Genomic DNA, 26921 nt, shown 5'->3' on the forward strand with positions numbered 1-26921 from the left:
CGCGCTGGGCAGAATGTACTGTGAAAGCGGTCCACGCGGGTTCTTCGTGCGTCTTTTACGCGACACGATTGAAAACATTGAGGAACTCCGAACTCGACCTAAGATCTTTCTACTCGACAGAACCGTACGTCGGGTGCCGGGCAAAGACAGTTATGGACATCTCATCGAGTTTCACTCTCAAGGACGCACGTTCGGAACAGTAATCACCGCATGGGATCTCATGGAAGAGACGCTGAAGCCTGGCAAAATGAATGCTCTTGACTTTCTCAGGGCTATTGATGTCAGAGGATTTTGGGGGTTTCTTGACTATGATGATGAACTCTCTCATGAGGAGCGAAAGATCCAGGGAAAGACTTGGCAAAACATCCCCATCAAGGATTTTGCGACTGTGCTCGCAATCAACGATGAAGAAGACGCTAGATATCAGGCTTAAGCGGCAAGTTCTGCTCGGCATGGAATGCAATGTAACTTCTTTTCTTCGATGAGATCGCAAAGAAGGTTGACTTTTGACTAGCTGCCGCTGGTGTCGAGGGTTCTGGCAAGGCAGCACACTCATAGACGCCTCGATACATAGTCGGCCTACTTATACAATTTAGCTACCCACGGTGAGATTTGCCCCAACAATTCATGGATACGGTGGTTGAAATGAGTTTTCGTGACAGGAAAGAAGCTAAGACGTATTGGAGTGTTGCCGCTCGGTGTAGCTGGATGGATGTTAGAGAAATACATGTAGACATCCGGAACCTTTCCTGGACACTTGGTGGTGCTGTAACGACCCTCATAGTCTCTATACGCGATTGCAGTCGAGGAAGTCTAACATGCATCTTTTCGAGTCGACCGTCCCAAACGAGCTAAGGTCTGTGGTAGTTTTGCGTCTCATTTCGAACATCATGTTCGAAACCCGTACTGCATTCACTTTGTGTCAACTTATCCTTTCCCCCGCGCTTGGTACGCTGCGGGGTCTTGAGTCGCTAATAACATTTATCCGGGTACTTATGAGCTTGATGACTTGGACCTCGGATTTCGGCTTCAACTGGTTGCTGCGGTCAGAGCTACCTGAACGGCGTGAAAACTTTACTTCTTTGTATTTTCGAAATCTTAATCGCCTTGTATTAAAGCCAGCCAGACAGTTTCTACCTTGAAAGGACTCTCTTCAATAACTCAAACATGTACAATTACTCTCGAGGATTATATCAACTACGACATACCAACTCCCGCTCTAAGGACCATCATTGAGAACACGACGCTATCGCACAACGGATATCATTATAAAATATGGCGGCTGCCAGCTTTCATCGCTTCCTCGATCTCCCAGCAGAGCTCCGACTGCAGATTTGGGAATCCGTCGCCTATACCGCGGCACAGCCTCGAATCCACTTCATACCTATTGACGAGTACACGGAAGAGGCATTTGACCGGCGCTGGATATCTGGTCTAATCGATTTGGATGGATCAGGTCAAGCCGACAATTTGGAGATCATGCCCAAGACCGAGCGCTCCTGGGTGAAGGACAACGACTCAGCCTACCTTATCGACGCTGGAATGTGGACCGCCTGCAAAGAATCTGCTTTGGTGCTGGTGAATAAGAGGCATAAGAGCCAGAGTACCCGATTCGGAAGTTTTCGAGACGGTGTTCATGACTGGGTTTTTGATATAGACATTCGTCGAGACCTCTTATGCTTTCAACTCTCAAATGACGCAGACTGGAATTCCGGGTGGGGCGAGCTGCCATTCTGGAGAACTAGCTGGTGGCCTCCAAGCGGTATTTGCAGCATCGCAGTTGAATATGATTCTTCCTGGGCTGTCGGTGTCAAGCTAGGCATGGCTGCAGATGCGCTGGATGGCATGCAGTATGAGCCGGGGCCCCGTGGCTTCTTCTTGAGCATTCTCGCAGGAAGGCGCGATGATTCCGCACCTTCTATCTACCTGATTGATAGAAGCATACGTCGACGACGGAAAGCACCTCACAATCCCGGTTCTTTCAACGAGAAGTATCGCTCCAAGGGACGCACATTCGGAGTCGTGAAAGGCCTTCGCGATGTTGCCGAAAAGACTTTGACATCCGGAATGAATGCTTTGAACTTTTTGGAGGCCATCGGCTCGGTCGAGGGGTACTGGACATGGGAGAAGACTAATTTTGCAGGCATCAGTAGATCGTACTATCTCGATCCTGAGGAAGCTATCCCTGTGCTAGCTATCACAGATGAAGAGGATGTGGGATCTCTGGGAAACGAGTAGGACTGGGCTGAGCTTTGGCCAAGAGAATGTAGAGACGCCGTGAAAAATCTCCGAGATGAGCTCGAAAAGGGGTGGTTCATTTGAGCGCATCTGTCATGAGAAATGGAAGCAGTAGGACCTACCACACGTCCATTACGAAGTCGTCGGCCAATAACCCCAGTCTAGGGTCCAAGATAGAGTTTTTGTTTGACTAAATTATTGATCTTGCCAGTGTTTGAAGAATGAAAGGATTTTAGTATCTTCTAGAAATACATTCTGATGCAATTACATGTTGATCGAAATGTTCAATTCACAGTATAGGCACGTTGTGGCCATCCCTGCGTTATCACACTTCAAGATCCAGGTTCACATATTTCTAATGACCTTGACGACGTTTTGCACAGAAAATACCCTTAAAGTAGGTTGTATCAATCATGAAAGGTTTATGAATCCCTGCCCTTTTGCAAGTATCAAGCTCTTGCCCTTTAAAAGGTTGCAATCGAGAGATTTTGGGCACCGGCTGGACCAATAGCAGCGTTTGGATTCCCAACGGGGCAGGTCTGACGGGGCCTTTTGCCCGTGTTCATCTGGGTATAAAGTAACGTGATGTTTTTCGAAGCATGAGGTTGACAAACTGGAACCTTGTGTCCACCTCTATAAACTGAGGTGAGCATCTATTGGTCCACTCGGGAACACCTTTGGAATATCTGTGGAACTTTCTACTTTATTATAGCTTTAGTGGCTCAGGGTGTACACCATCAACAAGGTCAGTCAAGTTCATTATAAAATGTCGCCGCACCGTCTGACTGAGTGAAAAATCTTCCGTCGAACACACTCAACTCTCGTTTCTCTTTCAGGCTCACAAGACACAACTTGACTTCTGCTCCCAAATTTCGTCAACAATGTCGGCAAAGACTCCCTTAACCTTCGCCGACCTCCCAGCAGAATTGAGGCTGGCAATTTGGGAGCTCGCTGCTTCAGTCCGTACCTCTCGACCAGGATTACACTTCATTCCCGTGAGCTCTACGCCGCAAAGCACACCGCCACGCCCTCCGAAAAGGTTATCGTATTCTCGAAGTCGCATGGATAATAACCCCTATCCTGTCACAATAACAGGTGTCGACCTTTCGTTCATAGCAGGAAACTGGTCCGAGTACCTCCTCGACGCTGGTCTTTGGACTGCATGCAGAGACTCCAGGGAAGTAATGATAAAGAAGTGGAAGGAGGGAAAGAAGAAGTACATTCATAACGCGGATCCCACCAGAAGAGATCTCACTCCTCAAAGGGTCGGTATTTTCTGCGAAGGTGACAAAACGTACGGCTTCACAGTAAACCCTCGTACAGACCTTATCTGCTTGCAAATACCCGAAGATGGGGTCTACAACAGCTTCGACTCGCGGAGCAAGCTCCCATTCTGGAACGACTCTTGGTACGGATGGTGTGGTCCTAACAATGTTGCTTTCGAGTACGATAGCTCCTGGGCTTTTGATCCAAAAAAAGAGACGATAGCTGAGTTGCGAAAGAGGCCTGGCCCAAGAGCGTGCTTTCTGAACCTCATGATAGACTCGATTGAGGACTTTGAGGGTCGCGAACATGGAACGGCCGATTATCCGTTCATTCTGGTTGACCGGAGCATTCGAAAAAAGTCAGGGTGCAAATGGTACTTTAATCAATATGATAAAGACTTCCATGCCCAGGGCCGCACGTTTGGGAGGGTCTGGGGTGAGAGAGGCCTCATCAAAGAATCCTCAACCTCTTCGATGAACGCAGTCGAGTTTCTTGACATGCTTGAAGCAATTCCAGGCGCCTGGGGCTTTCGAGGATTTGATGATGAGGCAGGTAGAGAGGTGTGGAAGAATGACGATCTATGGGAATGGATCGATGTCGAAATCAAGGATTTCGTTTCAGTATATGTCTGCGAAGCCACGAATCCCCAATTGCAAGGAGTTTAGGCCAGCAAAGTAGGGGTCAAAAGGATTTAGGCGACATAAACTGACCATTCATGCGCTTCTGTCTTGATGTCAAATAGTGCGAAGGATATTGAATAAAGCACTCTTGATAGAACGTTTCAATCGTTGACATTATAATTCGGTTGCGATGTCGAATAACGTGAGGATATCTCGGACGCAATGCTGAATTTATATGATTTGACTGATACACATGAAAATCGTTCTTCAATGCATGTATGTCTCCAAGGTTGAGGATTGCCCTTGGCAAACCTTGAAACTCTCCCTGGGTCCCATCACGGTAAAAGCCCTGAATTACATGTAGCCAGACGTCTGTTGTAGTTCGGCGCTGACTGCATGATCATTGAGCCCACGAGAGAACGCATGTTTTTCAAGCCATCTGTAAGCTTTCAAAACTGCCAACCACCCCTCCGATGACTGATCACGACTTGCGTCACAGATGTGAGGTGCCTCTGGTACTAAAACCAAACCGACATCAATGCCCCGGGCTCTCATCTCTTTGGCTGTGCGACTGGACTGTTGCCACGGAATGAGATCGTCGGCAGTTCCATGTACCAAGAATGTGGGAGTCTGGTAACGACCGTTCTTTACTTGGGCCAACGGACTACACCGCCGGACCTCCTCTGTTGAAGGCTGTGGCAGTGTGTTCCAGTCCGTCACCTCGGGTCTTCTTGAACCTGCGAGTTTTCTGCTAGGTAAGCCTTCAATGATGATTGGTAGCGTTTGGGCTTTCCAATTCATGTGTAAGATAATACGAGAACGAGGATCGGTGCGAATTCGGGGATCTGAAAGGGGTTCCCAAGCGCCGATAGTTCCATAATTGGTAACCTGTATCACATGATTGAACTCAGTAACAACTCGCCTTCTACGGCTTAAGGTAGTTGAATGAGGTGGTCAGGGAAGCTTACAGGCTCATCTTGGACGGCCTCTAGAACGTCGTATTCTTCACCCAAGTCCTCTGCTCCAACGGGTTGAATGGGAGATTGCCACCCTGTACTTGCAGATCAGCATTCATACACAAGACGCAAGCGACATGTTCAACTCACAGGCATCCTCATAGTCAGTAGGACAGTAGAAAGCCAAGATGGCATTTGGCGGCCGAAGCCCTCTCTCTGGTGCCGTCCATCCAGTCGACAATGCCAGCTGCCCTCCGGAGGACCATCCCACAACCACGATGTTGTCTGGATCAGGTCTGATTTCGGGGTTCCTCAGTTTGATGTACGGCAGTATCTTTTGAGCCCATTCAAGTGCATCGCATACATCAGCCATGGGGCCTTCCACAAGTTGAGACTCGGGGCATAGCCGATGGTCTAGGCTGACTGGCAAAAGCCCCATGTCAATCATGATGCGCGTCTGCGGAGGTCTGATATCTTTGCGGGAGAAAATGATGTGACTTCCTCCATGTATCATTAGAGCTGATTGCTTCATGTTAGAAATTTCCTGTTTCCAAGCACCTGCCGGACTCTAAGTAACCCACCGATCGGCATCTTCTTGGCTGGGTTTGCCACTTGAGGATAATAAATATCCGCGTGAATCTGTTGGGACCCCGCTGTTTTGTAGACCACTTCCTCCACATCAATCTCTACCTGACCGCGTTCGATCTTGTCGGCACCTGTCTCAGGTCGGGCAGAGCCAGACTTCCGAAACCCACAGATCACTCTGACAGTCTTGGCCTCGAGCGACTCTCCATCAGACCATTGTACATCTGCAAAGCCTGCGCTTAAAAAAGCCTGTTGCCAATGTTCCGCATCAGCCAAGGCGTGGGAACGACCATCGTTGAAGAGCCACCAGCCCTCCAGCAGACCGACGATTATATCAAAGACGTACAGCTGCCGAGTTGGCGTCATCTCAATCAGGGCAAGGGCACCGTCTTCACGGAGCATTTTGCGTAGATTGGCTAGGCTTGAGGTTATGTTCCTAGTTGCGTGGATGCAATTAGTCGATATGATGACGTGGAACGCCTCAGTGAGCTCAGCAGTCGGCTCGCTCTCGATGTTCAAAACCCCAAAGGTCATGCCGCTGATTCCTGCGAAAGAGGTCTTGGCCTTCTGGACAAGTGATGCAGATAGGTCGGTGAAATGGTACTCGAAAAGGATTCCGGCTTTGACCAGTAAGTCGACGACATGGCGCGTTGTGCCTCCTGTGCCAGCTCCAACTTCTAAGATGCGGAATGGGACAGAACCGCTACTATGACTGAATGATCGACACAAGAAATCGCCCAGCAGATGAGTAGCTGTTACTAACATGGGCCACTCTCGATAAAGATCGTCAAGCCACTTCTTGTTTGCTCGGTTGCCGAAAAGCACTTGGAGGGCGTCATGATCTCCAACAAGACACGCAGCAAGATGCGGCCCCACAGCTCTTAGAAGGTGACGAATTGGAGCGTTTAGGGGGTGCTTGTCTATGATATCCTGGAAAACCTGTTCTCCTGATGTGGTGTCGATGGGCTTGCTAGTCCTGATGAAACAGTCCCCGGAAGACTCTACGATGTTTTCGTCTTCCAAAAAGCGGTACAGCCGATGTAGGAGCTGCTGGTGACGAGGCAGAATGCCTTTCACAATGGGGACGGTATCTCCAGAACTCAGTACCAGTAGATCGCAACCTAAGGTCTGGAAAGCCTGCGATACGTAGGCCATGACTAGACGAACATCGCCGGGGTGAATCTCAGACCAATAGTCGAGAGCGTTCGTCGATGTCCCAAGCCGGTCAAAGCTGAGCCGCACCTCGTCAAACGATCTATGAATGGAATTGATGGTTGGCAGTTCTTCTGTCTTCGCATTGAACCCACCGCATGACACTGGTGTGTCTTTGAACTCCCTCGGAGCTCGTTCCGTAGGCCCTTGGATTGGTGAGCTCGACAGGCTTCGTGACCCTCCATTTCCTATCGATGGCTCTTGGAGGACTTGAGATGTTGTGCTATCCTCGTTCGCAGAACTTAAGCCTAGCTCTCTATCAACATGAGAAACGATGGCGTTAATATCGGTAAATAGTAAAAACGTAGACAAATCGATTGTCACATTCAGTGCCGAGGCGATATCACCAATCATCTCAGTAGCCCCCAAGGAGTCGATGCCAACATCAGGGAGAGCCTCTTTGCCGGTGAGGTCGTTGATTGGAATATCAGCGATACTAGCCGCGATCTTGAGTACCTCCGAGCGTTTGCTGATAGACACGCCCAGATTTCTGGTACTGACCTCTCCAGACGCATTGGTGTCAGATTGGAGAGTCTTCTCCTCTTTGATAGTGACAGGTGACAGGGTTGGGTCTTTAGAGGAGCCACGTAAAATTCTCGTGAGAGACGTTCGAGATATCTTCGTAAAGCCCATACCAAATGCGACGAGGACCATCTTCTTGGTCTGTGCCTCAGAAACATAAACATCGACGGACACGTTCTCGTCGTTTTCAGGAGTCATATTCGCAAGAACAAGCCAATCTTTGACATCTGGTGAGAAAGCGGGACCGAGCTGCAAACGCTGGATTCGATGGCAGACCAACAGGCTGTCGGGCGTTGTTGTTGTACTGAAGTAGTTGACTAAGAAGCCACCGAATTGCAAGAAGCTGTCAATCATTGGCGTGTCGACAAGCCGCTGATCGAGCGTTCCATGGCTGTCGGGCGAGATTCTCGCCATACCTGCGGCTTCGGTCCCCAAGCTGGCGATGGCCTTGATCCCCTTGAAGGCATCTGAGTACTGTACGACTCCCTGAAATGCTCTGTAGATATGCTTCCCTTGCATGGCCTCCGCATTAGGGTGCTCCATAATGTTTTGCCAGCGACAGTCTCCGATTAGCGATTCAAATCGGCGGAACTCTTGTGTGACTCTAGGGTCATTTCGCTCTCTGAGGTGCACCATACCAGTCGTTGTCTCCTGCGCCTCAACCCTGTCTTCTCCAGCCTTCTGTATGGGCTCCACTGTAATAGAGAAGACCCATGACGGCCAAGAGTTGTCGACCCGTCGCATACTAAAAAGAATTTCAGGAGGCTCTTCGTCCAGTTTTAAAACAACCGGTGCCTTCATAGTGAGGTCTTCGACTGTGGGCCTCCATGCGGCGAGGTCCGAGTGTTGAAGCTTCAGAGCAGCTCTGGAGACGGCCTCTATGTACGCCGAAGCCGGCATGCTCGCATATTCGCACATGACGTGTCCCTTAACCAAGGATTGAAAGCGCTCACTTTTGGCTGAAATCCTGAAGTAGCTGTCCGTCGAACTATCGCCTTTGATGAGAGACAGGAACTCCTCAGGTTCCGGATCTTCTGTCAAAGGCCGAGCCGGACTTTCTGCGTCGTATTTTAGACCGATATAAGGTAACCAATGTCGATTCTTCTGAAACTGGTACGGCGGCAAGCTGAGAGATTGGTATTGATGTCTCTGACGTCGGTGGAATGGCCAGTATTGCACATTGTTCCCTTCCTTCCACAACTTGATCGCGACATCAACGAGAGAATCTTGAGCAGACGAGGCAGTCAACTGTGGGCCCATGAAAGAGTGACCGTTTTGAGTTTGAATGCATGACCGAATGAGCTGGGTGGCGGAGGTCCCTCGTCCAGCCTCAAGCCAAGTAGCTCGGGGATATTTCTGTACAAGCCGTTCAACCGCATGATGGAAACATACCGGGCCTCTCATATGTTCCACGACAAGATGCGGATCAGGCATACTATCATCATGCTTATCGCTGCAAACTTCAAGGGGAATCGTTGGAGTCTTCCAGCAGAGACTCTCCGCAAGCTCCAAAAGCTGTTGGAGCAAGGGTTCTGTGAGGGCGGAATGAAATCCGTGGGTGACATCCAAAGTCTGACAATGAACCGAGCCTCGCATCAACTCATCACGAGTGATCAAAGTCTCTGCGTCCCGGATAGCCTTAGCAGAACCAACGACAACGTGGCTTCTGGGGCCGTTGAAACATGCCACCTCAAGACCCTCGACATGTCTAAGTAAACGAGTGACGTGCTCTCGATCAGCGTTCAATGCAAGCATTGAGCCTGGCTCAGGACCCCAACAATTCTCCACAAGGGATGCCCTGCCCGCCACTAACCTCAAAGCGTCGCTCAATGACAAAGCCCCAGAGATGCAAAGTGCTGTGAGTTGGCCGAAGCTGTGACCCACAACTGCCTCTATCATGAGCCCACAGTCCATCCATGCTCTGGCGGAGGAGTACTGAATTGCGAACAAGGCAGTGTGCAGCGTTACAAGGTCTGAGATTGGGGTTCGCTGGAAGATCGCAGGGAAAATACCCTCGAGTCCGAGGTTCAAACAGACGTGCTGGCAACTATCCAGATGATGTCGTAATATTTGTGATGATTTGTACACGTCTTCTGAGAGACCAACAAAGCGACCGTCTTGGCCACCAAAGACGAGGATAATCGGCGGCGGCGATATAACTTTTGTTATCAAGCTACACCCTGAAGCCACTTGGGAGAGAATCATCTCGAGCTCTCTCATATCAGACACCGTTGTCGAAACGACGATTTTAAGAGCATGATTGGCACGTTGGGCCAAGTGAAAGAGGATGTCTGGAAGATCGAAACCTGATGGCTTCGCTGAACCCACGCGTCGCACCCAATCAAGTACTTCCTGGGCATATTGGGACAGCGATTCTTCAGTCGAAGCGGATAAGATAAGCGGCCATTTTGATGGTGCAAGTGGCTGCTCATCTAGTACCCCCGAATCCGACTCATTTGTAGGGGCATTGCGGATCATCACAACTGAGTTGCTTCCAGCGGCGCCATAGTTGTTGACACAAGCGATTCGATCTCTTGCGTCCCATGGGGTTAGTTGTCGGGGAATCTCCATCTTATCAGTAGCCAGTGTCGGTATATTGGGGCTCAATGATTGAAAGCTAGCCTGCGGGGGTATGCGGCTATTTTTCAACATTAGAAGCGTTTTGATCAAGCCGGCCGCACCAGAAGCTGCTTCAGCGTGGCCAATGTTCCCCTTGATAGAAGAGAAGTACAGCTTCGACGTTCTGGAGGCCCCACCGAAAGCTTCTCGCAGACTGGAAACCTCGATCGGATCACCAACGCTTGTGCCGGTGCCATGGGCTTCGACGTACGACACATCCTCACGTGTAACGTTCGCCAAGTCCATGACTTTTCTCAGAAGATTCGCCTGAGACTTTGCACTCGTTACCACTATGGGCCCTCCTTCATGGTTCTGGTTGGTAGCAGAGCCGAGGACAACTCCAAGAATATTATCGTCTTCTTCAAGAGCAGCGGATAAAGATTTCAAGACGACAACACCGACGCCTTCGCCACGACAGTATCCGTCGGCATGGGCATCAAAGGGCTTACATTGACCGTTGGGACTCAGAAACCCCGCTGCCTTCAGATCCCGGTAGTCATGCGGGCAGGTGATGATATTCGCGCCTCCTGCGACCGCACGGCTGCATTCTCCGGACGCAATGGCACGGCAAGCGGTATGTATAGCCACAAGCGAAGACGAACAAGCCGTATCAATAGTCATGGCTGGTCCGCTCCAGCCGAAGTGATGACTGATGGCACCACTCAGATAGGATCTACCAGTGCCCGTCGTTGCATATGCCGTAGGAGGGTGGCAGCTTAGGTTCTCCGCATAGTTGTTCATCACGGCTCCGATGTAACATCCGTAGTCTTGTGGATCCGAATGCGTCTCTGGACTGAGTTGTCCTGACGATGATAGAGCTTCGTACACGACCTCAAGCAGCTTTCTCTGCTGCGGATCACAAGCCGTCGCCTCTCGGGTCGACTTATTAAAGAATTTGTGATCGAATGTATCGTATTTGTCAATGAAGTTGCCCCACCATTTGACCTTGGATACGTCTTCGGCAAGTTGGTCTAGTCCGACTCGTTCAGGTGCGGGAGCAACTGTTGACCGCCCCGCCGATATGAGATCCCACAACTCATCGACGGATTTGGCGCCGGGAAATATCCCAGCCATACCAACGACTGCGACAGCGTGTGGCGGGAATTCAGACAGTGTACGCTTTCTTTTGGCGTCTGAAAGTGATTCGTAGTCACATTTCAGACCTGTTGCTCCCTCACGGCCGATGCTACCTGGTGGGGTATTGGGAGGTGTCTGCACTTGTGGATACGTTGCTTCCGCTTTCTTGACGAATCCATCATGAGCCGGTCTCGTGGAAAGTCCAGGCGGATGTCGCAAGCTCAAAAAGCGAAGATCCAGATATCCACCCAAGGATGGAGGGAAGTGCTGTGAGACGCCTGCCACCGCGACGCAGATTTGTCCCGGTGGCAGAGAACTAATTGCGACTTTGAGCGTCCGATACCAGTCTACAGGTAATAATAGGGTATTATTCAATATTGCTCGAACGAGGCTGTCTCCAGTGACGAACCTCCCATCAGCTGTGGATCTGACTGGGACGTGTAGCCGGTCTGGATAAGGAAATCGTAGGTCTGGCTCCTGTTCGAAAAAGTGGACGAGTCGTTCTACTTCAAGAGCATATATAGGAGAATGGAATCGTCCCCTAATCGGGACGTCAGCAACGAGTCCAACTGTTGTGAGGGAATCTTTTAGACTCGACAGGCTATGCCGGGGTGTTGTGAGTGTGACGGAAGCCTCATCGGTAGTCGCAAAAACATAAGTCTGATCAATTAGCTCCTTGATCCCGCGGATCGGAGCGAGTGAAATGGTGCATACCTCGGGAAACTTGCGAAGTATCTTCTCAATCGCCTCCTTATCCTGGGGTACATTCTTTCTCCCCCTGATTGAGACACAGCCTGACTCAAATCGGATCCTGTCCCTTTCAACGTAGGCACCCACACAGACTGCTAGCTGCAAGGCACGGATGGTAATATCAAGAAGCGCCTCTTCAGTCTGAGAAGCTGCCACAGTGACAGCACAGAGAAAACCAACACAGAAGCCGCAAATTCCCCCTGTCTGGAGCTTTGGTAGCAGGGCCAACTGGAAGTCTCCACTACCCAGTTGCCTTGCAAACAGGATGTATTGGATCATTTGTACAAGGAAATTGATTGGAAAAGCAACCATAGGGGGAAGCCCCCCCTCGTCACACGGGAGCAACCCATCGTTGGTGAGCCATGCTGTCAAAGATTGCAAATATGACTCCCCTTCAACTTGCAACAACTCAGAGTCGAATTTCGTCAACCTGGACCAGAGAGAGGGTAGTTTGTGAATGGCTGTAACAATCTTCGAGAGCTGTGGAGTGGAATTGAGGAGACGACGTAGCTCATAGAGATCCTCGTGGGGCACTCGTCCTTGAGGCCCAAACGCCAGCATAGAAGGAACTGATTTGCGAATTTGGTTCATTGCGACGCTGTTTGACCCGGTTGAGCTGTTGCAAAAATCGATGATTTTCAAAGCCTGTTGACCGACTTACAAATAGAGAGGTCCAATTTCGACGAGGAGTTCTTCTGCCCACAGTCCCACCAAGAACGACCAGTTGAGGTCTTCCGGACCGCGTGAACGCCATGCTGAGCGGAGCTTGGATCAAGAGACGCAAGGAGCTTTGACCGTCAGTAGCGCATGGATAGGACTTCAAAGTGAGCCCATAGATCAGCCCGTTCGTGATTCATGAGAACTAACCGACATGCTTGCCAGCACCGGAGTTTGACGCCGAATGCGACTCCATCGTATACAAAGAAAGTAAGAATCCAGATACCACACTCCAAACTTGTCACAACATTACATGACTCTGCTAATGTTCTCACCGGCAGCTATGATGGTGGGGGGTGGCCGGAAACCTTACATTGGAGCCTTTTACCTTTGTGTTTGCTCAGCTGAACTCTCCTCCACGCAACGGTCTCATTTCCTACGCATGTGCCCTGCAATATTCTGCCGTGTGGACGGGATCGTCCCGAGTTGCCACCACGGAAGGAAAGCAGAAAATCCTTTGGGTCAGCGGGTTGCATCCATGACACGTGCGACCTGTTTCACCGGGTCGTTGGTCTGAAGATCCAGGAGGGTCGCCGGCATGTCTTCCTTGCCGCGCAAGCGAGAATTGGAGTACGAACTTTATTGCCCAATTCGACTACCTAATTCCCATTCTAGAATCCTGTAACTCGCGCAGCAATTTCTCTGTGCACTCCTGCAGCCCCTCCGTGGCGCTTGGGATGGTGTCCCTCTGGTGCAATGTATGTCGTAACCTGCAGTTTACCCCCTCTGATCATCATCGACACCCACATGTGAACACCGCGAGACTCCTTCAGATCCCTGTGCGGTATGATATTGCGAAGAGAACTCCAGTATGCGTCCACATATTGACCTCGACCATTATCTACCATCCAGTTGGTGATTGCCTCTGCAATTGCCTGATCATCTGCGCCGTAGTGACACACTGGAATGTAAAACTTCACGTCCGGTAACTCGTGTTGACGAAGTCCGATGTCAAAGTAGTACGCAAAGGTTCCCCAAAGGCCCGCAGTGTCAACGCCATCGGTTGAAACGTTGTATTGGGGTGCTTTGGGGAGATCCTCATCCTGAGGAAAGTCTGCAGGGAGATTGCAAACAGCCTTCATCAACTCCCAGGCCTTTTCAAGTAGATTGCCGGGGACGTCAATCTTGCCACCCATTGTTAGAATGGACTTGACACTTTCGAACGACGTGCGAGCCTCGACGCAGTAGAGCTTGAGGCGCGCATCCGCTGGACGGACAACGTCGATGCCCAACCAAAGTGGTGTGAGTGTCAAGCCCAAGTCTGGCGCCTCTCCTTTGACAAAGGAGAAAACAGTGCCGATGGTTGGTGTATCGGGGACTGTAGAGGTGATAGCATCTTCCCAGACGGCCATGGGAGTAAGGCCGACTTGACCGAGCTTGCGCGGGAAGAAGTATGCCTTGGGGAGGATCTCGTTCCCCAGAAACTCGAACCCGAGACATACATTTGTCATGATTGGGCGTTCATTAGTCTCCAGGTATTTGTGTTGTGCTGCGTCGTAAAACTTCCCGATGAAATGATTGAACAAGCTCATGTCGAGAGACGGAATTTGGGGTGCCATGGAGTACAGCATCTCCGTCGCTGGTTTGATGTTCAGAGGATCCATATACGTGCCCGCAAATCGACTGAATGGCTCCATAACCATACGAATTTCAGGCTTCGTGCCGGGATCATTCCATCTCCAGCTGTACTCAATGTGTGTTCCATCCAGAGAAAGCCCGCTGTCACCCTTTGCTGAGCCCAATGCAAGCACGCGAGGAGACGAGCCCAGTCGCGGGGCTACCTGGTGATAGATGAAAAGGAGAAATTCATATTGGGCCTCCAGACTGTAGTCCGCATTGCGAAAAAGAGCAGCGAAATGAGGCCCAACCATGCTCCACCAGTAGTCGCTGTGCTCGTCCCTCGGTGGCAGCCATTTCGACACTGATAATAGCGCCGACTTGGTGACTAGGCTGTTCCGCGAGTTTCCGTTCGTGTTGATCTTAGTTCTGCTAACTCGAGACTTCGTTTTGTCTTTGAATGGCTGATTACTGCGTTCAGCAGACAAGCTTGTCACGATATTTGGTATAACTCACCGAGTCCCAAAGTGGCATCCTAACTACTGAAGCTGATTCCATCTTTATCGTCGCGAATCAAAGTAGGTTCTCACTACTAAAAGCGAATTGTGATGATCTTCCCAAACCCTTTTGCTTGGGTTGTGTTGTTTAGAGAGAAGAAGTTGATTCAAAGGTGCTACCAAAATTTGTCTGACGCGGTCGGCGGGATCCCACGCGTGAGGTCGGCTGAGCCATTACCTGACCAGGTCCTCGCGTACTACGGACATGGTACTGCAAGGATCAGCTTCAGCTGTTGAACTGGAAGTCTCTCGAGTCAAGAGCGCTGAACGAAGTTGTTACTTTGCGAAACCTCCGAACAATTTGGGTTGATGTCGTGATTTCTTGAAGTTCTCAAAGTTTCGGATATTGCTACTACCAGCTGATCACGGACAAGTCCGCAGTTGTGGTATTACGTTATGATGTTGTAGAACCTACGCTCGATCCCGGTCCCATTGGTGCGCACATGGAAAAGATTCTGACTGCAGACAAATGCTCGGCAGCTAGCTCGTGAGGCCATGTTTGAAGTGACAGAATTCTGTTCGCCGGAAAACTAACTAGATCTGGAAGTTATTTCAGATGATTTGCAAGGTTTCCCAAGACTTTCCATCCCAACAATTGTCGTCAAACTTTAGTTCTTGTTGGATTAGCTTCATCCCGGCTTGTGTGGGAGGCACGCGATGGCCACAGAGCTGTTCGTTCGGTTTGCCTCTGCCGTGCATCAATGCGAGTAATGTGTTGATCCATGTTTACACCCACCTTGGGCAGCAAAGGGTACCAAAGCAATGATGGAAAATAGACTAGGCTAGATGCTTAGCTTGAGTCTGAGACGGAGCGATCTCTCTTTCGTTGGACGACAGCCAGGTGTTTTGCGCCTAGGAGACTCAAGCCAAGAATTTATCTTCTGTCTGTGAGATATCGCCCGCGGGCTCCGTATCTAAGGACACAGCTATTCTTTTTTGACCCTCAGTCTCTTGGTGAGAAAAGCACCCATCATGGAATCCTCTATGAAGTGTGATGAAATCAATGGCGCAGTTGTTGGTGGTGAGAGTCAGGCGAGGAGCTATCGTAGGGACCGAGCTTCAATCGTGGCCCCAGCTTCACGACCAGCTCGTTGGCCCCTCTTTGGGTCGATTATCGCCCTCTTTGTGCTGATTTGGTGGAATATTCGGCCTGTCAGTGACCGCAACGAACTTTTCTCGGATGTGGGCGTGGGCCCGCATGTCAAGCCCGCCGAACAAGTAATTAGACGATACAATCTTACAGTTGGAGCTCGATGGCTGAATCTAGGTTCGTTATCTGAATTTCACCGTCAGGCATAGACATTTCTGATGCTGAGGTTTGTTTAGATGGTGGTCTTTGGAGAGGTTTCTATGTTTGCAATGGAGAAACACCATGCCCAACCCTCTATGCCGAGGAAGGAGATATTGTTGAGTTGAACGTCCACAATGATCTGTTTGCCCAGGTGTCTATCCATTGGTCAGGAATGAATCATCGAAAGTAAGCTGGTGACTGTTTCCCAACAACGGTGTGCCTCATGAACTGAGCTGAAATATTTTGGCAGATTCGGGTTCTGGAACGACGGAACTGGAGGCCTTAACCAAGTAAGATTAAAACCCGTTCTTTATTGTCTGTCTGACTTGCGCCGACCGGGTCGATAGTATGGACTCCTACAACGAGGGAACTTCACCTCCCGTTATGATACCACAGGACATTGGGGACTGAATTGGTATGCCGACCATACTGGCCTGGGGATCATGGACGGGGCCCACGGACTGACTTACGTCGCGCCGGCACCCGACCGCCCTCGTCCTTATCACGAAATAACTTCGTCGCCCACAGAGTTATCCCTCATTCACGAGGCAGAACGGAATGCACAACACATGCTGGTTTATAACTACTATCGACGAGATGCTGGGTGGCGGGTTATGGAGTTGAAAGGGGAAGGGACAAACTTGAATTGCTACGATTCTATCCTCGTTAACTCCAAAGGTCGACGACACTGCCGTCATCCCGACTTCACTGAACTGGACGGGAAGCTATTGGATGCGTCAGGGTGTGTGATTGAAAAAGGGAATGATGGAGTTCGCTGCACTCCCAGTAAGGCTGACTACGAGGTAAAGTGCTTTGGCCTTCAGCTGCGCATACAATAGCTCTTCGTTTACTTACAGCGATTGCAGGTGATCGAAACCCACGGGCGACCTTGGATTATGCTCAATATTCTCAACATTGGATTCGAACATGCCGTATACTTCAGCATTGACGACCACAAGATGTGGATTGTTGCAAACGACGGCGGCTTCATCAGGCCTAAGCTCGTCGACGTTCTCTACATCACGAACGGCGCCCGCTACACTGTATTGGTAAAGCTGGATCAACCAGGCGACGACTACACGATGCGACTCGTATCGACCAGCAAATATCAAAACCTCCATGGGTATTCGATTCTGAGATATCCCGTTAGTTTACTCCATCAAACATCATTTCAGCAAGGCTAACATACAGTCTCCAAGGCGTTGCGCTACCCAGCTCATGGGGCGCCGATGGAAATTCAGAATCCACCAAGCGGCTCGCCGCCATGTGTAAGACCCGATGGCGTGGTTGCACCCTCATGCAAAATGGCGTCGACGGCATCTATGGCACCATACGCGCTCGTTGCACCCCCAAAGGCTAATCGCACTCTTCACTTCAAGATTGACCAGCAGCCTTCGCGGTACGAGAGACACGTTACCGAATTCTTTCTGAACCAGAAGCCTTGGCAACTGTACCACTCACAGATGGGACCGCTGCTATTCGTTGAAAACGTCTCGGCCGTGGAGCCCCCCGTGGTGGGTGGTTTGCCGTGGGGAACCACAGTCGACGTGATAGTCCAGAACACAGTCGACGAAGTGATGCCACTCTACAAGCACGGCGACCCCATTTTCCTTGTCGGTTCCCAGCCCAACGCAACCTGGAAATGGGACACCGTGGAACATGCGCTCGCAGCCGGAGTAAAGCACCTCAATGTCCGAGATCCCCCTTTGCAGCTGGTTCATGATGTGCCACCCCTGGGTTGGGCAGTACTCCGGTGGCAGATTCGGGTCCGTGGGGCCACCATGCTACACTCCAACAAGTTCAAATACTACGCGGTGAGTTCGGCCTCTCTCCTATTCTCCTTCTACGCGACCCCGGCCCCGGCTGACCCCGCATTCAGATGGGCATGTCTGTACCCCTGCTGGAGGGCATGAACTCAAGCATGCGGGACGAGGTGCCAGACCATGTGAAGCACATGCCGCATGTTGAATTCGCGCCGAAGAATGATGGAGTGTTTGGTTAAGCTTGGGCACACGGGGCAATTTGCCTAGAATAGTGCTGTTTTAGGTAGTTAAACGCCGAATTCTTTCTGCCCGCGCCCGCCTCGTGTCAATAAGCTTCCAGCTAGTTTATGTTGGACATGAAGTGCTACAACCTCGAATTGCAAGACGCTCGGAGTTGATTTCGCACAGCCCAATGGACAACAACATTATCAGGCGCTTACTTTACCTAGAATGGTTTGATCGATACGCAACGTAAAGTCAAAGGAAGCTGGCTCGGTGGGTGAGTGCATGGTTGGACGTAAACCAAACGAAATAAAGTTCCTCGGAGCCACCCGACTGGCTCATAATGCGGTGTGTGTTTTGCGGCGTCCCTTCGGCATCCCATCGGTTTCCATGACACGCAGGCCATCATTTTCGATGCCTTATGTATGACTCAAGAACTTCAACTGCAAAGCCCAATGATAGTTTTCATTTGTCCCTTCTGACAAAGAGTTTCTGGTTGATTTTATGATCATCGATCTTTTCGTGAAAACTTACCGCCTGTACTTAGTTTTGGTAGAGGGTGGATTGATATTCGTCGTAATAGAATGTTGCACGATTATTCGCTTGCATGCAGTCTACGACTTTATTCAGGCTCGGATGACTTCTGCTGGAATATACTTTCTGCCTCTGATCATATAGAAGAACCTTAATGCTCAAGATGTGCCCCTACTGACACGAAAAATACGATAGTATCGCTTGACGAATCACTGACATGAACCTTGTTCACTGCAAACAGTAGCTCTACGCCGTGACAGTCCCTAAAGCATAAGACCCCACCCTAACTTCTGAAACACCCCCACTTCCGAAACGCGTCAAAAACCGCGTTTTCGCGTACTACTACCTATATATCCCTAATTTTATCTTCTTCTTTCTTAACTACTATAATTAATATTAATATTTTTAAAAATACTATTATGCTCTAGATAGCTATATATAATAAGAATTATATCTCTATAGCTATTATAGCTATATATAGTAGTAAATCTTATTAATAAACTTTAAAAGAGTAAAATATATTATATCTTACTATTTATTATAGAATTAATAATAAAAAGTTTAAAAAAAAAGTTTATATAAGTTAGTAATATATCTTAGTATAGTAAGAAGCTTCTTTTATTATATAAGTTCTTATATAAGCGTTATTAAGTTTTATTTTAAACTATTAATATATTTAAATCTTTATAACTTAGATCTTCTATATTAGTAGTAATATTTAATTTCTTAGTAAGAAGTAAATAGAGGGTTTCTTATATTATAACCTATCTTATAAAATAATAAAAGCTTAGAGAATAGATATTAAATATATAAAATATATTATAATTAATAATATTAAGTTATTCTTTAAGATCTTCTAACTTCTAGGAGTTAAAATAATCCTAATAAGCTTTAAATAGAATATAGATAAAATAGGTATTACTAAAGGTTTATAAAAGGATTATTTAGTAATAAAATATACTAAAAAGCTTTTAGTATTTATTTAAAGTAATAAAAACTATATTTAGATAATAATTATTAAGTATATCTCTATTATTAGTATATATTTACCTCTCTTTATTATCTTTAAAAATAAGATTATTTAATAATAGTAGTTCTTTAATAATTTATAGGAGTTTAAAAAGTAGTAGTTTATATTATTAGTAAATAGCTAGATATTAAATATTATTAATCTTAAGTAGTTAAATAAGATATTTATACTAAAAACTACTATAGAAGTAAAGAGATTATAATCTAAACGTCTATTAGTTATTAATAGCTATAGTAGCTATATTTCTAATAATTTTATATAATAATATTATATATATAATATTTATTTAATATGTTTATTTATATACTTATTATATATTATTTAGTTACTTAATATATTAGTCTTCTTATTTCTAAAAATATTATATAAGTATTAACTAGTAAATTAGAACTTCTAATTAAATTTAGTACTAATTAATAAGTAGAACTTCTTTTAATATTATTTATATATAAGATCTAAAGCTTTATAATTATATATTATTAAAATAGGATAAATAGTAATAGAACTATAGCTTATTAATATTATTAAGTTATTAATAAATAAATTTATCTTTATTTTAGCTTCTATAGATATTCTAAGAGTACTATTATAAAAAGAAGTAGTTATAAATAATTAGAACGTTATTATAACTTTAGAAAATATTATAGTTAAAATATTTAAATCTTTTACTAATTTACTATAGTTTAAATAGCTATTTTATAATAATTTATAGTTAGAATTAAGAGCTATTAATTTAATAGTATATATACTATTTATTAAGAAGCTAGGTAAGTATTTAAACCTTAATAATATATCTAATACTAATAATTAGTAAATAATTAAGTCTTTAAAAACTTAAGTTAAAGTATTATAGCTAAAAAAATAAGCTAAAGTTAAGCTAGATATAAATAAACGCTTTATAGTAATTAAGTAGATAATTAAGAAGAAATAAAAAGTATAAAATAACTTAAATTAAGTGAAATTAGTATTATCTAAAAGCAAATTATTAGATAATAAAGAGAGTATAAAATTATATATTTTTATTATAGATTAATTAAGATATTTAGCGATATATAAAAATATAATTATTATAGCGAAGGTTAAAATGCATCAAAAGTGCTGTTTCAGAAGTGGGGGTGTTTCGGAAGTTAGGGTGGGGTCTTATCGACAAAGATAGTTGAGTTTTCCAGCAAACAACCATCTGTCACTCATTACAAACATCAAAACAGGCCACAAGACGTTCCCATTACCCAGGTTTCTCACCCGAGCCACTTACTGAACAATTATCTCCGTTGGGCTATCCACTACCAGCATGCTTCCCACCTACGTCCCTGTCCAGAAGGTCGAGGCGAAGAATGGCATTGTCTATGCCTATCGACGACTTGGTCCCGCCGAGGGTATCCCTCTCGTGTTGCACATGCATGTGAGTGGCACTCGCTGGATCCAGGACCGATAGCTGATGATTTTCAGGTGAGGGCCTCGATGGGTTACTGGGATCCCGTGTTCATACGCCCTCTTGCTATGAAGCGCCCGGTCATCATGTTCGACCCGCCGGCAGTTGGACAGACCACTGGCGACACCCAACGCACCCCAATCGACAGTATGTGCTCCTCTACCTTGATCATTAATAAAGCCGTCAGCTGATCCATGCTCCCTAGTAAATATCATGGGAGATGATTTGAACGCATTCCTTGATGCCTTGTCTCTCGATTACATTGACTTGCTTGGCTTCTCCATCGGAAGCATGGCCTGCCAAATGGCAACGCTATCAAAGCCAGATAGAGTGAGGCGCCTGATCCTAGTCGGAGCTGATCCCTCCGGGCCAACGCCAGGGGACCACTTTTGGCCCCGGACCGACCCGAACCTGGATCGTTTCCTGTCCTTGCAGCGCAGTGCCTCTGAGGCGGACTGGCAGGTCGCTTACACTCTGACTTTCTTTCGCAATGATGACCAAGGTAGAGCGGCCGCCGACTCTTACTTCAAACGCCTGCGGCAGAGTGAGTTCAACGAAAATGCTGCCGATGGAGCACTCCCAACCTTCAACAACGTGGAAAGCTTCATGATACAGTTGTCGTGTATCAAGAACTGGTGTGCGCCGGGTGACAAAAACAAACATTCGTACTACAGGCTTCACGAGCTAACAATGCCCGTGCTCGTTATGACGGGCGACGATGACTACCTGGTCCCTACTCCAAGGAGCTATGAGCTTCTGGATGGGATACCCAACTGCATGCTAGTCATTTGGCCTCGTGCTGGACACGCGTCCATCTGGCAGTATGCTGAGAATAACGCGGCCAGGGTTAATGAGTTCTTGGACAGCAACCCTGACAATTACGTGGAGCCACGCTTGTGACAGTTTGTTCATGAAAGGTTGCTGGGATAGGATTTTGAAAGTCTCCTTGGGTCACAACACCACTCACTCAATGTAAAGTCCGAAGGACTCGGAAATACTAGTTTCGATCAATGAAACAATGCAGTTGCGATGGTTTCCCAGAATGGCACTTACTGAACCTCGCTTGTCCCCCCGCATGAACACTGCGACTCCCCGGATTACTCCACAGCTTGGATCCCTACCCCGGGGAGTACTCGGGTTCCGTGCCGGTACGAATGACTCGGACCTGAAGCTTCATCCCGGAGCTAGTGGGATTGTCGTCAATGCACCGGCACCTGATGGGCCGGGATGGAGACTACTGATCTAGAGAGAGTGGTATAGTTGACGCGGATCTCTAAGAAGCTATCGGAGGTTCGACTGTGAGTTGGGGGCCGACCGTGTGGTGCAGGTAGTATGGCCAGAACCACAGCAGAGGCTCGACTTACACCGGTGCCAAACATCATACAGGGAATTTTGAGTCCATCCTACTATCGCCCTCATCAGGCTCTTCCAAAAGGTGCCAGGACATTTAGTGAATGAAATTTAAGTAGCGTTTTTGACATGATGCATGTCAGAGTCGTGGTTTTCTTTCTGTCAGCGCTTGCTGTGGTCTTGAGCAAGGAAGTCCGAAGATATAACCTCACATTAACGTATGCTTGGGATAAGCAAGGTGCGACCTGATTGACGCTGTTCAGTTATTCTTTCTGACTGAGACGCAGATGGTCATGGTCGTCCGACCTATCTGATCAACGGAGACACTCCTGGGCCCGTACTTACTGTTGAAGAAGGAGAAACCCTCGAAGCATTCGTGGACAATCAACTACCAATTGAAACCACCATTCACTGGTATACTCTTGTGCAGACTACTTTTCGTGAAATAAGACAACATCTAAGGTCACACAGGCACGGTATCTACCAAATTCACGAGCCCTGGAACGATGGCGTACCAGGCGTTACCCAGGTAAGCATTCCCTTAAACATCACCTGCGTCAGTCACCGGTCATCTAATAATACGAAGTGGGCCACCGAGCCCAGAGACAACTACACCTATCGATTCACACCTGAAGGGCAGTATGGAAGCTACTTCTATCATGGGCACTTTGGCCCCGCCTTCTCTGATGTAGGTGTTACTTATTCTCGCTTGAAACCCGTCGATCAGCCTGACCTGGATGTAATCAGGGCCAAAGAGGTCCTATTTGGATCGTGCCAGCTGCCTGGCGTCCTCGACCGTACCATCTCATATCTGACAATGAGCACGATATCCGGGCCATGCGAGCAGCGGAGAGCAATCCACAACACGTCATAGTTGCCGACTGGATGGATCAGCCAATGGACATGTATCTCATCCGTTTCCGTGACACCGGATATATCCCAATATGCGCCAACAGTCTGACTCTCAACGGGAGGGGTGGCACGCGATGCGAGTCTGGTCGTGACCTCGAAGATGCTGGCGGACCTGGGCGCAATGAGCGGGGCTGTCGCTACATGATTCCTGGCCATGAGTACACCAACCCTGAATACTGCACCGAGACACATCCAGAACTGGAAGTCATCCAAGCTAATCCCGGAGAAGAATGGATCTGGATCAATTTCATCCATTCTGGTGCTCATCATTCTTTGGCCATCAGTATTGACGAGCATGAATTCTGGGTTGTAGGGGCTGATGGCGAATTTGTTCATCCGCAGAAAGTGGTTAGAACTCATGTCAATCTCGGCGAAAGAACGAGGTGAGCCCCAAACCATGCGCTTCACTCACCTTCTGCTTCGAACTACTGATCCGTCTCCTATGCAGCATTCTAGTCAAATTGGACAAGCTTGCTGGAGACTATGCGTTGAGATTGCATTCTTTACGATCTGAGCAAATGATCCAGGGAGCCGGTATCCTGCGGTATGCAGCAACGAAGGTTAGATCGAATCGACATGGCAGCTGATGAGCGGTGGGAGAAATGAGTCAAGCTAACGAGAACTTCTCACAGGATCTATCCAAGGCCTCCAATCGAACAGTCCCCAACACCAAACCGTGGCTACATCTGAACGGTAGTCTTGTGGATCCTGCGAACAAGGTCATGGACGAAACCAAGCTATCACCGTTCCCACCTCGACCGCCCCCTCAGAAAGCGGATTTCACGCTCAAATTCACAGTCAACAACACGGGACCATCAACGTGGGTTCTCAATGCCGCACCACATGAGTTCTTCCGTCAGAATGTCCCTCCCATTTTATGGAACGAAAAGTCGCGCGGCAAAACGTCATGGGGGAATCCACATGGATTTCTCAAAAACGGATCCGTCGTCGATTTGATCATTGAGAATGGAGCCAAAGTGGACGCCAGCCACCCTTTCCACAAGCACAACCACAAAGTCTTCATCATCGGACAGGGGCAGGGCGGTTTTCCTTGGAAAGATGTCGACGACGCCATCAAGCATGGAGGCGGAAAATACTTCAACTTGAATAATCCGCCCTACCGAGACGGATTTACTTTGCAAGCGGGGGAAGGAAAGTTCGTCGTGGTCCGCTACAAGATATACTTTCCTGCTGTCAGCATGCTGCATTGTCACATGATCCATCATTTCGCGGTAAGCCTTGATCTCTCAAGTTGTAAAGTCGCTCGGTCACTAACACGAATCCAACGGCAGAGCGGGCAACAGGTCATTTTGCTGGAAGGAATGGAGGTCATGCCTCCGGTGCCGGAGGAGTTGAAGAACAAACCCCATGTGGAGTTTCAGATGCCTCCGCGGTACGGGCCGCTGGACTGATCGGCTGCCTCAAAAGGTTGACGGCCGCTAGAATGGCTCATTGCAGCGGTCAACTTGATTCCAGTACAGTTTCCTTGATATTTCAGTACCTGTCTGGGTCGATACAATTGCTCAAGAAGGGTAGTCTAAAAATGTGTAGAAGAGTTCTTCCTGATCTAGCCTTGAGTAGTGAAGATCGGGCTGCTGAACCTCAAGTTCCAGACTCAGCGGGTGTCCATAAGTAATGCATAAAAATATGGTCTTGGCCATTTGGGTCGAAGAATCCTTTGAAGTGTGCCGCGGATCTTGTCGAGGTTGTGCCGTTGCACTGCATGAGCTAGCGGTTAATGGCTCCTCGGGACCTGAACCTCGAACCTCGGCGTTGACTCAGATATGTCTAAGGTGAAATTGATCCTCGGCATCTAAATGCAGAAGGCAATGGTTGAACCTCATCGCCGAGACGAATTTGATATCGCGGCTTGTTCCACTGTGCGCGAGGTGCGGTGCGTCAACAGAATTCGCATCTCAACATTTCTCCCATCCATGTCTCTCCTAAGTTGCACGAGGCCAGCCATTTGACTGGGCCCCTTACAACTGAAGACCACACTCGGCTGCCCACGAGAGCATGAAAACAGTAAGCGCATCTCCAATATTTCTCGTGTTTTTCATATCGCGCCCTACCCGGTGTGCGAGAACGAGCTTGGATTGACGTCGTCTGCTCCCGGCCCGAGTCAGACGCATCAAAACAACCCCTACCCCAAATCCACGCCAGTCGGAGGCCCCGCTACACCTAATTAACCTTGTCCCGGGCTGTCCTCGCTGCGTTGCCACTGTTCCTAGCTGTTTCTGGGTATTCCGAGGGAACATTTCGCCCATGTCACTCCACAAATAGCACCACAGAAAGGGGCATCATCTGGGCAATCTCAAAGAAAACGGCTTTTCTATCCACAATAGGTGCAACCGAGGCACGCCTTTTTTTCTGCTAAGCTTTATTACCCAATGCAAAATGGTGTCAGCCGAGGAACCTGAGTGGCCTGGTAGTGTTTGTATATAGTGGACGGGGACCCCTCGGCCGATATGGGATTGTTTTGTTTACGCTCGACACCGGCGTCACCACCAACTGCATTCACATTCTTTTTGAGCTTGCCGTGATGTCTGTCGTAACTCTTAATGACCCTCGGGTCAAGTACCAGACCGCCAAGCTGAACGGCGTCGAGTACAACTACATCCTGGCAGAGCCGGCTTCAGGCAATGTCGTCGGCACGATTTTCCTCATCCATGGATGGCCTGATATGTCGCTGGGATGGCGCAACCAGATCACTTACCTTCTTTCAAAAGGCCTCCGGGTTGTCGCTCCTGACATGATGGGCTACGGCGGTACGGATGCGCCGGAAGATGTCAGCTTCTAGTGAGTTGAGACTCATAACATGTCATACTCTGGAAATATGCTTACCGTTCCTGCCCAGCACCTTCAAGCGCGCCTCAGACGACATCGCCGCCCTCGCAAGCCACCTCGGCCTCTCCCGCATCATCCTCGGCGGCCACGACTGGGGCGGTGCCGTGGTCTACCGCGCCGCCCTCTGGCACCCCGAGCTGATCTCCGCCTTCTTCGTCATCAGCACGCCCTTCGCGGCCCCGCGCCTCACATACATCGACCAGGCCGTCGCCCTGCCCACGCTGCACTACCAGCAGCAGTTCCGCACCGACGCCGTCCAGGACTACATCGGCCTCCCCGAGGCCCAGAACGCCACCCGCGTGCGCCAGATCCTCAACACCATCTACGGCGTCCGACTTCCCGGCGGCGGATCGGCATTCAACTCGAGCGGCGCGGGCTTCACATTCGAACTGCTCGACGAGGTGACGGAAGACACACCACTGCTAACCGCGGAGGAGATGGACTACTACGTCGAAAACTACGTCAGCGACCCGTTCAACAGGACGCTTAACTGGTACCGCACCGGCGAGCTCAACTGGCAGGACGAGCTGGCGTTGGTGCCGGCGAATGCGTCATACACGGCTAAGTACACGCAGCCCGCGCTGTATATCGGTGGATCGCTGGATACAGCGCTGCCCCCAGTGCTGTCGACGGGTATGGAGACGTACTTTAACAGCCTGTCGAGGGGTGAGGTGAACGGCACTCACTGGGTGATGTGGGAGAAGCCTGAGGATGTGAACTCGTATGTTGGGAACTGGCTCGCCAGCTCGGTTCTGGGCAATGTGACCATTGGCCTGAACCTGACCGCGGCGAGTGCTTTCCTTCACTAAACTGTCCCAGTGTAGTACTTGCACCACCTAAGGGTTCTTAATAGTGTACATATTC

The 26921-nt window shown here is 48.6% G+C and overlaps 6 protein-coding genes across 6 annotated transcripts; 4 read left to right on the top strand and 2 right to left on the bottom strand.

Moving 5' to 3' along the window:
- Positions 1-1479: 1479 nt before the first annotated feature.
- Positions 1480-2238, top strand: CGCS363_v007256 (uncharacterized protein; the record flags this gene model as incomplete). Its single annotated transcript, XM_036639105.1, has 1 exon — positions 1480-2238. The coding sequence occupies one exon, from the start codon at positions 1480-1482 to the stop codon at positions 2236-2238; it is 759 nt and encodes a 252-aa protein (XP_036495515.1).
- A 2818-nt stretch (positions 2239-5056) lies between these two features.
- mpas-1 (Methylphloroacetophenone synthase) lies at positions 5057-11092 on the bottom strand (the record flags this gene model as incomplete). The annotated part of the gene is made up of 3 exons (XM_036639106.1): positions 5057-5175; positions 5231-5599; positions 5662-11092. 3 exons carry the CDS (start codon positions 11090-11092, stop codon positions 5057-5059), a joined length of 5919 nt encoding a protein of 1972 aa, XP_036495516.1.
- Positions 11093-13173: 2081 nt separating this feature from the next.
- Positions 13174-14677, bottom strand: xptA (Xanthone prenyltransferase A; the record flags this gene model as incomplete). Its single annotated transcript, XM_036639107.1, has 2 exons — positions 13174-14583; positions 14636-14677. The coding sequence occupies 2 exons, from the start codon at positions 14675-14677 to the stop codon at positions 13174-13176; spliced, it is 1452 nt and encodes a 483-aa protein (XP_036495509.1).
- A 2055-nt stretch (positions 14678-16732) lies between these two features.
- On the top strand, positions 16733-17969 carry GIP1 (Multicopper oxidase GIP1; the record flags this gene model as incomplete). Its single annotated transcript, XM_036639108.1, has 4 exons — positions 16733-16753; positions 16834-17112; positions 17167-17781; positions 17847-17969. The coding sequence occupies 4 exons, from the start codon at positions 16733-16735 to the stop codon at positions 17967-17969; spliced, it is 1038 nt and encodes a 345-aa protein (XP_036495510.1).
- Positions 17970-22430: 4461 nt separating this feature from the next.
- abr2-3 (Laccase abr2) lies at positions 22431-24622 on the top strand (the record flags this gene model as incomplete). Its single annotated transcript, XM_036639109.1, has 8 exons — positions 22431-22536; positions 22586-22712; positions 22770-22827; positions 22885-22986; positions 23046-23593; positions 23659-23770; positions 23843-24442; positions 24503-24622. The coding sequence occupies 8 exons, from the start codon at positions 22431-22433 to the stop codon at positions 24620-24622; spliced, it is 1773 nt and encodes a 590-aa protein (XP_036496290.1).
- A 1130-nt stretch (positions 24623-25752) lies between these two features.
- Positions 25753-26866, top strand: EPHX2-3 (Bifunctional epoxide hydrolase 2; the record flags this gene model as incomplete). The annotated part of the gene is made up of 2 exons (XM_036639110.1): positions 25753-26009; positions 26068-26866. 2 exons carry the CDS (start codon positions 25753-25755, stop codon positions 26864-26866), a joined length of 1056 nt encoding a protein of 351 aa, XP_036496289.1.
- Positions 26867-26921: the final 55 nt, after the last annotated feature.

This window comes from Colletotrichum siamense (genome assembly GCF_013390195.1).
Source record: "Colletotrichum siamense strain Cg363 chromosome Unknown KSG_Cg363_contig04, whole genome shotgun sequence".
In the NCBI taxonomy this organism is placed as follows: Eukaryota; Fungi; Ascomycota; class Sordariomycetes; order Glomerellales; family Glomerellaceae; genus Colletotrichum; species Colletotrichum siamense.